The sequence below is a fragment of the Apus apus genome, chromosome 7 (genome assembly GCF_020740795.1).
Source record: "Apus apus isolate bApuApu2 chromosome 7, bApuApu2.pri.cur, whole genome shotgun sequence".
Taxonomy (NCBI): domain Eukaryota; kingdom Metazoa; phylum Chordata; class Aves; order Apodiformes; family Apodidae; genus Apus; species Apus apus.
The window spans coordinates 14,775,500-14,788,013 of record NC_067288.1 but is presented as its reverse complement, the minus strand read 5'-3'; the positions used below and the strand labels follow the sequence as shown (position 1 = coordinate 14,788,013).

Sequence of the window (12,514 nt, the reverse complement as noted above, 5' to 3'; positions counted from 1 at the left end):
CAGCAGGCCTGGTGCACATCATCTTTGGGATGTGTTGCAGTGAGTCCCTGAATGCTTCTGGCAAATGAGACTCTGTAAAAATGTAATTTAAGCCGTAACCTTCTTTGGGTAGGTGAATTGATGTAATCTGATCTTTCTTATGCAAAGAATTCAACCAATGTAAATGCACCCAGGTTTGCAAGGCCAGCTCGAGGGCTGGAGATTTGGGAATAATAGTACAAAAACTGAGCTGCAACAGGACTTTCAACCTCATAAATATCTGCTTTACAATTACAAAGTGACAGCTGTGAAAATGAATCAAAATACTGGCCCATTTTCCTTTTATATTGTCTTGGAGGAAACTCTGTGATAAATTTCTTTCTGCTTAAAATAGAAGAGCTCTGGCCTGTGTTTTTCCTGAAACTGGCAATTGGTATTTTTTGACTCTCCAAAATGTTTGCTTCAATCACAAGTGCATGACAAAAATAAACATTCACAACATTGATGCTTACTCTGTAATACAGTAGGACTTACTTCTTAATATCTAAAAATACTCAGAAATATATAATACATAATGTATAAAAATACTAACAAAGATATATCACAATTTGTTGGCTAATAATTGCATTTTAAAGATTCTTTCTCATATGAGACACTGATCTCAAATACAAAATACAAATCATAAAGGTGAAGAACAGCAGTCAGCTCTTCAAAGCTCATTTCCAAAAGAAAAAAATTGTCTTAGAAGCAAAAACTGAAAGATGGTTGTTGTGAAGCAATAAATCTATTGCAGTTCTGTGAGCTGCAAGTCTTGGGCAACATGTAAGCTTACAATTGCTTCCAATTAATAGCTTTTTCAGTACTGAAGGAATCTTGATATGTAAAAGTGATAATTAAACATTTTGGATCAATTTTTAGGGAACTCTTTTAATAACCACAAACCTTGAATAACCCAGGGAAATACTGCTGAGGCTGGCTCCCCCAGACTGCCTATAGAGTATTTTGCACATGAAATACAGGAAACAAAGCAATAAGCAGGATAGTAAACACCTCAATCCTTGTGCTGCTGATACATAGCCAAGCTATCTGCTCTAGGACAGGAAGACCCTCCAGTAATGGAAACACATCTCAGCCTTGCTCACGTGCTCGGTGTACTTGCAGTGAAGGGTCCAGCAGCCCCGGGGAGCTCTGCTGGTTCAGCCAGGGCACTAACACCAGACCATTAGGCTCAACAGTGCCCAAGCCAGGCTTTGTGCAGGATGGGACTGAGGATGTCTCTTGACATGCAACAACTAAACATCTGCAGGATGAGAACTTTGGACTTCTGATTAGAGTGAAGAATACCAGCATTTAACTAAAAACATCTACTGGTTTCTACAAGAAGGCATGATACTGAGAAGCCAACCAAAGCCAATGGATACAAGAGCACAGAAAGCAAAAAAAAGGAGGTGTTCACAGAAAATAAAATCCTGCCTTAACATACACGATTCCCACTGAAGTTTACAGCACGTGAGGATTCACAGGGCAGTGATACAACTTGATCTACTGCTGTAAGCTCCGTACAACTTCAAATAAATGAATCATGGCATCAATTATTAATAAACTGATATATACTTTATTATGCACAAGAGACTAAGATGACATGACACTGCGGTTATCAAAACTGTACATCTATGCATTTCCACAAGTCTCTGAAATACTGAACATAAAATGAAATACCAATGGGGTGTTCAGACTGGCCACAGGTATTAACAAAGAAATTTCTCCCATTCTTTGATTAAAAAAAAATCTGGTGTTTGGGTCTGAAAGAAATGTGCTTATTTTTTTGATGTTGAGAATATTGTGTTTGGAACTGGTAGGAACATGGCAGCAAAAATCTGGTAATACTAAGAACACCCCCACGAATGACAAACGACAATAGGCAGAACAGTCACCTCACAGGAAGCGCTGTCAGCACAACCAACAGTAGAGTCTTCTTGTGAAGCATGAGGTAGATATACGTAAAAGGAAGAATGGTACATATGGGACAGAAATGGTTAGAAAAGGGCAGGGAGAAGGTTACAATCATAAACATCTACAGACATTTTGCAAAATTCATTTCCATGTGGAAAATGCTACAAAAATAGCATAACACAGATCTGACATCTTGAAACGTGAATACAGTAATGTCCAAACCCAAGGTTAGAGTTAGTGATCAGATGATGCATGACACAACAAGCAGTCTACTTTGGAATTTAAGTACATTACTAATAGCTTTTACAGACAGAAGGTGTCCGTTTTAAGCCCAATCCTCCTGTTCTTACCTAAGAAGCTTCTTCACAGTCAATTCCACCACACTGAAATTCACCCCTGAGCCCATCCCTCCAAAGCCCTGCTTTAAAGCCCTCTGCTGGGACAGGACTGTCTCACTGGCCTCCCACACCCCAGGGGTGCCTGCCAGGGAGGCCCAGCACTGTGAGACCACATTTGGCAGAGTGGGAACCAGTAGCTTTGGGGTTATGGGTTCAGGAGCTTGCCACACCACACACAAACTTGCAGCATAGATGAACGGCTGCTATAAAAGTAGAGTTTATAGGTGTATCAGTACTCTGAACTGCAGGCAGCTTAACATTTGCTGGAAATTACTGTACATTTTTGTAATAAAGCTATTACCTGGGAATGCCTGAGTTTGGTTCTCTCTCTGTTTTTATTGAAGCTGAAATGGCTGTTGCATCTCCTAAGTAATCACATGTAGTATTGGTAGCCCCCAATAAACAGTTAATTCAGATCAATAACAATTTCTGAATTAAACAGCTGAGCAAGCCAAGTTCAGTTCATTAATTGAAACTGTATTTCAAATGCAAGTCAGCAAATGGAATCCTTGATCTTTATATATTTTTGGTTTATCCAGCAGTAAATAGAAATCTGTAAATTATTTAAAAATTAGAGTAAATTTTCGATAAAAACATAGATAATGCAGCATGTTTCTCTCAAAAATATACAATTACCTATTTTACATAAAAGTTTTCAACCTGTCCATCCCAACAACCCAATCTAGTACTTCCTATAAGCAACTATCTAATAAAATGTCTGAGGAAGGAAAGGGTTAAAACAGGGAAAAGAATTTACAAAATATGTAAATTTCACAGTAATTGAAATTAAACATTTCATATAGAGTAACTTACATTTATCTAAAACATTTAAATATATCTTTATACAGAAATTTAATGTAGTAAAATATAGCTATGATTGAACTTAAAGACTCTAGTCTTCTTTGAAGACATCTTTAAAGACTTTACATATAGAATATGCTTATACAATACATTCAGCTGAAGGTTAGGCAAAGCGCTTTCTTTTCAACCACACAGGTAGCACATTCATCCTCCTGACACCTCAGAGCAGAGCCAACCCTGCACACCTTCTGCATGGGGGTAACTACACTCACGTGACAACCCTGTTGATGTTCCCAGGAATGCTGACTGGCCTGGTCACATAAAGCACTTTTGCATGTGTAACTCCATACACCGACTCTCTCCATGGACTCAGAGAACAGCCGTAATGCGTAGAGTTGAGCATGTGCTTGTACTAGCAAGAATGTAGTTACTCATATGCATAAACGTCTGCAGGATTAGTAACAGCTTTGATTTAAAGTGAGTAATATTGAACCTGATCCTGGGAAATTACATCTATTTCATATCTTGTACTTTGACCATCCTGGCATCAGCAAGGCACAAGTGTAGAATCAGCAAGAAATCTGCAGCTCAGACTTCAGAGCAGACTATCACTCTAGTGTAATGGATTTCCTTCTCCTCTGGCAGAACACAGGTAACCTTCACTGAAATTAATGAAAGTTACTCATCTCATTTTTAGACAAAAGAAAACAATGATCATTTTTCCTCAAAGGAGAAGGATCAGTAGAACACATTACAATTACAAAGTGGCAACATAACAGTCAAACACCTACACATTAAAAGTGTTTTCTTTCATTTGGCATTGATTTGAAGGTCAAGATACAGCAATGACACTAGAAAAAATACTGTGACAATTAGTACCTTTCTGCCATTTCCATTCTGACACTAATTTGAGACTATCCAACTGCAGCGTTCATACAACAGTTTAACACAAACAACTGCAAAACAATCCTAAGAGAATAGCTTCATTTTGATAGGCAGTATTCTGCACAATAGGCTCTAATGTGCAGTCTTTGTGCCCTCTTATTATTTTGTGCCATCTCTTATTTCAAAGTCAATTTGGGCGAGCTAAAAGATTAGAACCAAATCACCTTTTTAATCTCCTTTATCTACCTATTATAAACTGAAGAAACAGTTTTAATTTTTGAAATATATATATATACACACATCATCTATTTTATGCATGGAAGGAACGTTGAGCTGATTTCCCAATTGTTAAAGTGGCAAGTTAGGCTCTGTATACTTAGGTATACATCTGTTTGCATAAAGAAATTGCCATTAAAGTTACACACAAGTCTATGTTAGTGCACAAGAACATTATTTGTCTTAACTTTTGTGTGTGCCTGTATTTGGTATCATAGTTTAAAAATATCTCTTGTTAAGGAGCTTTGGCCCAGAGAACAAGAAAGGGAATGTTAGAGTGTGCTCTTCTCCAACTAGCAAATCAATGCATATTCAAACAAAAATACCTGGAACCTAAAGCTGCAAACACAACAGGAAAGCAAATGAGATGCTATAGCTGTAAGCTTAACAAAACCAAGGTTACTCAAAAGTGGCTAAACATAGTTGAAGTAATAAACTGTTATTAACCAAAGAGATCTGACCTTGAGTCTTTCTTGCTTAGACAAGTAGAAATCCTTTTGACCTAAGTCTGTCTTTGTTCTGCTTATTTTGTTGAATTCCCTCAATACCTTGTGTGAATGAGAAGGTTTAGGGAAAGAAAAAAGTCATACAGACAAAGCAGCATTTTTCCAAACTGGCATAGATTTCACATTGAGGGCCCATGGACCCCTACAACAGGTTTGCAGTACTGTAAAATTAGTAGCTTTGTCACATGTAGCATAACTTGCTATAGAAGATCCAACAGGCTGCACACTCACACACAGTGGCTTTCCCAAAAGAAAGTGTCTTTTTCCTGTAGCAAAATCCCACATTTTTTTTCAAAAGCAACTAAACCAATCCTTTTATCTTTAAAACACTGATGTCCACATAGAGTCCTTTGAACCTCTGCACTCCTGTGTTGCTCCTCAAGGGTGTTGCCCCCAGAGTTAAGTTGCACTGCTGCTGGAACACGGGGTGCTCTGCGTGCTGCCGATGCTGTGTGCTGCACTGCTGTTCTCTGAGGCTGGTGGGGATGTAGGGACCTGCTGTCTTCCTGCTGTTTCCCCTGAGGGTAAGAGGAGAGAAAAAGGAAGGTGGGAGAAGAGAAATTGAAAATGTTAGTTGTAATAGAAAACAATCCATTCCTTCCTGGTCTTGTTCATCAGGTGGTCTGTATTTCCATGCAATTCTTGGGTGACAGACCTCAGAGTACTGCTGAATGTGTTACTAGACTTTGGCACCTTGGCACTGCTGAGCACATGGGGAAAATAATGCTGCTGTTTCCTTAAGCATTTTAAAAGCAGCCAATGGAAACTTCCCTAAACCTTCTCATTCACACAAGGTATTGAGGGAGTATTTTAATAATAATATTAAATTAAAAGCTCTTTGTTATTAGGTTGGGCAAATCAAGCAGTAGGAGTTAAAGCCAGATTTATGGCTCCTGATAAAACCTAGATTTTTGTCTGCTCTCCTCACACGCCTTCTGCACCTGTGGCTGGAATCCTATGGAAAAAATCCAGCTCTCATCTAGCATGGAAGTAAAAATTGCACCATTATGTCAATGCTCACAAGATCATAATGAAGCCATGTAGGAAACTGTGGCACCTTTTTAAGTTACAGTGCTCAAATCCACAACCTTAATAATATTGCAAAATAGTCTCTTCCAAACAGATGGCAAGACTCAGTTTATATAACATGCATTGTGGTTGCCCCCTCCCTTAAGCTCATCTCTCAGGATGTGAACCTGTGATCTCAGAACAGTAACAGGGCCAGACTGCTGCTGCTGCTGGAGCTGCAGACCAACCATGGCAGTCAGCACCAAGATGGCTGCTTTCCCTGCAAAGGAGCAAGATGGAAATGGTTTGTTGGATCATGGGCAGGAACAACTGGGGGGAAAAAAAAATAAATAAAAAAATCAAAGGGTGGTACATCTCCTGCCTCATGAGTTTACAGTAACACAGACCTCCTGCTTCACGTTGCCCCAGGTTATTCAAAACCTGATGCCATGGGCCAGGTCTGCAGAGACCAATTTTTCTTCCCTGCTCAGGATTTGGTAGAGCTCCCACTCTCCAGCAATTGCTTCAGTGACAGTTTGAAGGCTGGAGGCGCAGCCTGCATCCAGAGGGTTACAGAGCCAGGATGAACCAGCTTCCTCCCACGGGAACTGCACTGGCACTTCCCCATGCCCTGTGTGCTGCTGCCCAGCTGCCAGAGCCCTCAGCTCCTTGGGAATGCAGCCGTGGAGGAAGTGTGCCTTTAACATTGTGTGTCTCAGGCCAGAAAATGTCCTTCTGCAGGCTTCTCAGTATTCTGAGGTCTGCTACAAACAAGAAAGGTCTGAGGATTTTTCACAGCAGAGGTTGCAAGTGCTCTTTGTAATGGAAACCAGCAGGTTCACTGCTAGCTCATGCTGCAGCCACAGCTGTGAGTGCACATAAGGCCCCACAGTGCACAGCTCCTGCCTTACACCCCACTGGTTTAGGAATGGGGAAGAAAGAAAGGACAGAAAAACAACAAACTAAACCATATTGCCCAGGAGGCCAATTAAATGCTTAAAAAGAGGGTGGGGATCTCAATCATGAATTCAGCATTCAGTCCAGCATTTACTCTTGCGACCAGGTACTCTGTTTTTCCCACTGCAAGAAAATTTGCCCATGAGCAGCAGATTTCTGCTCACATGCAGAAGGTCAGAATCTAGGCCCAGTCATCTCCAAATAAACCAAGTTTCACCTGTAACTTGCATTGGAAACTGCTTTTCAACCCAACAGAATAAACTGCATAAAATCAGTGCCTGGGTCATCATGCTGTAAAAGCTTTCACAAGCCTTGTTTGGCTGTCTTCCTCTCCCGACCTGCTCCCTTCTCCAGTTGTTTGTATACAACTATTCCTTCTTTTTGTAGTACAGGATATGTTTATAAAGGCAGTGATAAACAAACTCCCTTTCATTAGAACAAACAAGCAAAGACAGCCACCAGAGAACAGCAGGCCTGTGAGCCCCCAGCCCGGCAGCGTGCGGAGCAGCGGCTCCCCCGGCCGGGCCCCCGGCCCCACCAGCGCTCCTGGCAGCTCGGCCGTCACCGTTTCACAAACTGCACGATTGCACACAGCTCTGCGTCAGCCCCGGCATGTCAGTGCAATCTGCATGCATTTAGCCATAAATTCACTTATAAGCTAAACACGTTTTTATTTCATGGCAGAGTGACAGCGGCAAAGCCGGAGTCCCCATGCGAGTCCAGCAACTTGTGCTGCTCCTCCCGGCCCCTCTGGAAAGCGTCTCAGGAGGCACCTTCCCTTCAGTTTGGGCTGGCAGCCCCTTCCCTCTGCTGTAACTCAGTTGCCTCTGCAGCACCTCATTTCTTGAGCACGATCAGCACTGCTGATACACCACAATCTCCTGTGGAACAATAACAAATTCTAAACGTCCTACAAGAAAAAAAATCCAAATCACGGTGACATTTTGAACGCAGCAGAGCAGCTACATTTGGACCGGGTGATTTTTCCTACATTTCATTTCCTCAAGACTTAGCTAATCTGCAGCAAAGTTTTGTTTTTTTTAAGAACGTTCATTAAAAGATTGTAAAGAAATGTAAATTATCACTGAAGAGGCATTTCTCCATCTGTCTTTTTCATGTAAACAGCTTCATGTATCTCATGTTACTGAACCAGAACTGCTCCAAATGGACATGTCTCATCTATTGACAGTAAACAAGCTTTTACCCATCTGAAGTCGACAACATGCACTTTGTTATTCACACTTAGGAAAGCTGCCAGTTGTACTCCCTGTCCAGGAAGTCTGAATGTTTGCTTTTCTATCTCCATTTGCCAAATATAATTGGTTGCTATGTCAGTTTATTTTAAATCAGATCCCATAAAAAAGGCAGAAGTGGAGGAGGAAAGACACTTTTAACTTCTCAGATTTTGGAACATTTTATCCTGTTAACTTGCAACACTGCCTGGAGAAAGAGAGCACATTTTCTAAGAGAATGAAGCAACTGATACTCTCTGTAAAACAGCATTCACTTTCCTTGATTTAGCAGCCTCATTAACTAATCAGACTTATGTGTGCCCTTTCCTAAACATAGTCAATTATTCCTACTAAGGCAGATATTACATTGGCAGCTATTTACATGGTTAAATTTTGAAGGATTTCTGCATCCCATATACACTACAAGATTTTTGCTTCTTCATACAACCAGGTAAATTGGGTTAATTTGAGAAAATCTCTGCTACTTTCCCTTTGTTCTTGTATTCTCTCTGGGCACAACTGCCAGCACTGTGCTAAGCTGTCAGCCACATTCACATCCTTTACTGACTGGAAAAAGGATCAAAAATACAGTCCTTTTGCAGCCGAGTTCGTGAAAATTCCTCCTCTGTTGCATAATCTTAGCTTCCCTCCTCTCTTCCCCTACTACCTGTGTAGCTTGGGACATCTGTACTCGATGCTGAATTGTTGCAGAAAATCTAGAATGTTTTAAAGCACAGTTACTATGCTTTGGCAGAAATCCCCAATTTTTTCATTACTGAAACCAGCAGAAGTCCTACGTGAAAAAAACCAACACAACAATCCTTGTTCAATATTCGGAGATGAAATTCTTACTTTGTATTTTTTTCTGCTGTCACTTGTTTGAGGTTTTAATGTTAACAGCTTGTCAGATGAACAAAAGAGTTCAATCATGTAAAGCTTTCTCCATCCTGGAATGAGTCTCAGTAGAAACATACTGATAAAATTATATCAGCAGAACTTCCTACTACTGGCAAAAGGGTGGCCTTTGCTGTATTGCATATAGAACTACAGCAGTAGAAATTCCCTACTTCACACATCCCAAGCTGCCACTATCCACCCACAAGCAGCTTTTGTCCATGTTCCGAGTATCACCAAATCAGTTTTAGAATGAACTCATATTTTCCTGCCTTTGTTCTAAATTCTGTGTTAGAAACCCAGTGCTACTTAAAACAGAAGATGACATTTCAGAGCACAATTCAGAAAAGTATGAATTCTCTAATGGCAAGACAGTCACTCTGTAGGTGAATTTTAGATTAACTTTTCCCCACCTTTTTAAACAAAAGTCTGCAGCCAGCTCTAAAATGTTTCCACTGCAGCTGGATTATCTTGTCTGCCACTGCAGTCATCCCCTGCCAGAGCCTTCACTGTACTCTGCTGCACATTGTGCTTTATGTATAAATATATATATAATCTATCTATATTTGTGTGTGCATATATATGAGCACAGGAACACAGATTCACATTCACAAGCCTTTGAAAATCCAAACCAGATAACTTCCTAGATATTTTTTTTTTTAATAATTTCTGTGGTTCTCTGATCTGGTGAGTTACAATGTCCCCTTCCTTGTTGTCTGGTGGTCTTCTCCACTTATTTTCATCTCTCAAATACAAAGCCAGAGCTCTCTTCACTACTTGCACATGGTCACTATGACCGATGTACTCTGTTAATATAGCTCTTTTAATGGGATTGGTCCAAGTCCTACTGTTGCTGAAGGATTTATCATGTTGGCTTCCCAGTGCTCATGGCTACTGACACACATCTATAGATAGTTCTGTATATGAACAGAGATTGAACTTCCACAAATTAAGTACCACTGATATGAATTTAACAGTTGTTTTAAGTTTGTTAATAAACGCTGCCTATTTGGAAATCACCTTAACGTATACATTTACTCATTGAAATTGCATTTAACTTTTCTTCTACAATGTTTCAGTAGTATATGAGGCAGAATTATACTATTTATATATTTTATTACAACCTTTACATTTTCCACATTTGCCTCAATTCCAAACAAGCTTCATACACAGCTGATGTATTGAGAAGTATTAAATTGCTTATACAAAGTTGTTGTAATGCCAACTGGAAAAACACCCACTTTTTTATTTTTCCAAATTAATGTAAGCTCCTGGGTCATAATATTTACAGAAGCTCTGACCCATCAGGGTTGGGTTCTCACTCCTAAACAGCCTCCACGAGGTTTTAGATGCTGTAAAAACCCTGCAGTGGGCTACAGGAGAATTCCAGTGCTCCAGAGCTGCAGAGGTTTGGTGTAATTAGCCTCACATTCTCCCCACCTCCCAGAGATCTTGGCAGGGTTTTGCAAGGTCAAAAGTGGAAGTAGTTGGGAGTCCATCATGCTGTAAGGATCCCAAAATACCCCAAAATCTACAAGCAGCCAAGGTCAGATGCTGCAAATCAGGGCCCCATCAGTGTCCAGTCTTTGCCTGTACCACCTTGCAGATTACATGCAACAGAAAGCTCCCAAAACTCCCTCTTCTTCCAATACAGTACCGTATTTCTGCTTAGTTTAAGATGAAAACTGAGGAGATACTGAAAAATTATCTATGCAAAGGCTGCACCAATTCAAGCACATTTCTGGTTATTTGGTTCAACAAAATTAAGTGATATTTCACATTAATTCTACCAATTAATGTAACAGTCGAGAAATGGAAGAATTAATACTTGGGACAAAAATTCCATGTAACCAAGGCTCAAGAAAAATTTTAAAGTCTGGTTACATTTAGAATATGTCTACATAAATAAAGCATTCTCTTAGTTATTCAGCCCACTTTCTGTCCTGATCGCATCACATTCCCAGTCACATCAACCTCATTTAGTAACCACAATTTTTTTTTTTAAAAAGGACTGTGGAAACCAAAAGGGATCCATTAAGGGAAATGTTCACTAAATTTGAAATACAGAGATGCTAATAATGATAATGCACAAGCCAGGAATACTCAGTTTTACTCATGTCCCAGGTGAGTTTTCAAGATTTGCGTTTAAAATTATTTTGGCAAATTTTAAATCATGTTCATAACATGTAACACCTCCCTTTAGGGAAGGGCGTGTGTCACTCTGCTGATAGACACCAACAGGCCCATGGGAGGAGCTGCTGGAAAACGCCCCAGTAAGAACAGAGAGAAAAAAAAAAGTACAGGATGGCCATTGTTGGCCCCCTCCCCTTTCCTCCCACCTTGCAAGTAGAGCCCTTGTACTTACCTGTGTGAGAATAGATGAACCAGAGGGCTCCTGTCAGCAGGGCTCCGATGACAAACGCCGCAAAGGCAATGCCCACCACAGTCAGCGTGTCCAGGCCGTACAGCACAGCTACCAAAGGAAACACACATAAAAAGGACTTTTTATTTGCAGTGGCAAATACTGTTTCACAAAAATTCACACTTAAGACTTTCACGGGAAAGTTTTTCTTTTTAATATTCATAGAGAATTAAGCACCATTTAAAGCTTTTTCAAAGGAACAGACTAGCAGATTTGCATCAAGGAAATAAAAGTGATGCTTTCAGAGACTGGCTTGAGGCCAACCAACTGTTCCACATCACAAAGCAAAGCCACAGCTCAGCACACCCAAATCTGGAAAACATTGCAAAAAATTAGGCATTTTCTGTTGGCTGTTAATAATTTACTTTCTATCAATTTACCTTAAAAAATGTGTTTTTAAAAGGCTGAGATTTTTGGCAAAAGATGCTTTTCATTTAAATGCCCTAACATTCAACATGCCCTAACTTTCCCCTACATCTCCTCCTGCAAGTTCAGTCTGCAATCTAGGTGGAGAACGGAACTGCTGTTAAGAGTGAAGAGATGCCAGCAAAAAGTCAGCAAAACATAAATAGAAACAATTGTTTTTCACATTTGGCAATGCCTTCAATAACTGAAATTAATTCCAGAACACAAAAATAGAAATACACACACATGGATGCAAATCACTTTCTAGGGGAGAGGCTCTCTTGCATTACCATTTCAAGGGTAACAGCATCTGGCTCCTGGGTGTCTTGTGCTCCAGTGTTAACAATCCAAAGAGAGAAACTTCCGGCTTTTGTTTTTTTCTTTTTTGGTGATTAGAATAATAATCACTCTTTTAGCAATCACTTGGGAAAATGTATTCTTACAAAACTGATTTTTAGCTTCAGTATTTTTAATGTCTCCCAGTGCCCAAAATGGCTTAGGCCAGTGAGTAACATTTTACTGACTAAGCTGATCAGGAAATTAGCTGACTGGATCTTCTTGGTAGTATCCTCAGTGGAATTTTAGTTCTGAAAACAGAACCAACACCCTCACTTTGCATGCTCCTGCATCCAGCAGATGTCCCTACAAACATCCCCCAGCCCAAAAGCTCCTCAGATCCTCAGGGCCATTGTCCTTTTGACAAATGTCTTCTCCAGCAGTTCCTGTTGGCAAGGGCCTTTAGGACCCATTTCTGAGTGCCTGTAACTAGATTTGCATATGCAACACCTGACAGACAGT

At 40.2% G+C, this 12,514-nt stretch overlaps 1 protein-coding gene across 2 annotated transcripts in view; it reads right to left on the bottom strand.

Moving 5' to 3' along the window:
* Window positions 1-1,571: 1,571 nt before the first annotated feature.
* TGFBR3 (transforming growth factor beta receptor 3) overlaps window positions 1,572-12,514 on the bottom strand; it is a 115,978-nt gene continuing 105,035 nt past the window's right edge. For both annotated transcript variants that reach the window (XM_051625324.1, XM_051625325.1), the window contains exons 16-17: window positions 11,255-11,362; window positions 1,572-5,316 (exon numbers count right to left, since the gene is read on the bottom strand). In XM_051625324.1, the coding sequence (XP_051481284.1) occupies window positions 5,198-5,316; window positions 11,255-11,362 (227 nt within the window). In that variant the 3' untranslated portion in view covers window positions 1,572-5,197. The remainder of the gene's footprint in view (window positions 5,317-11,254; window positions 11,363-12,514) is intronic.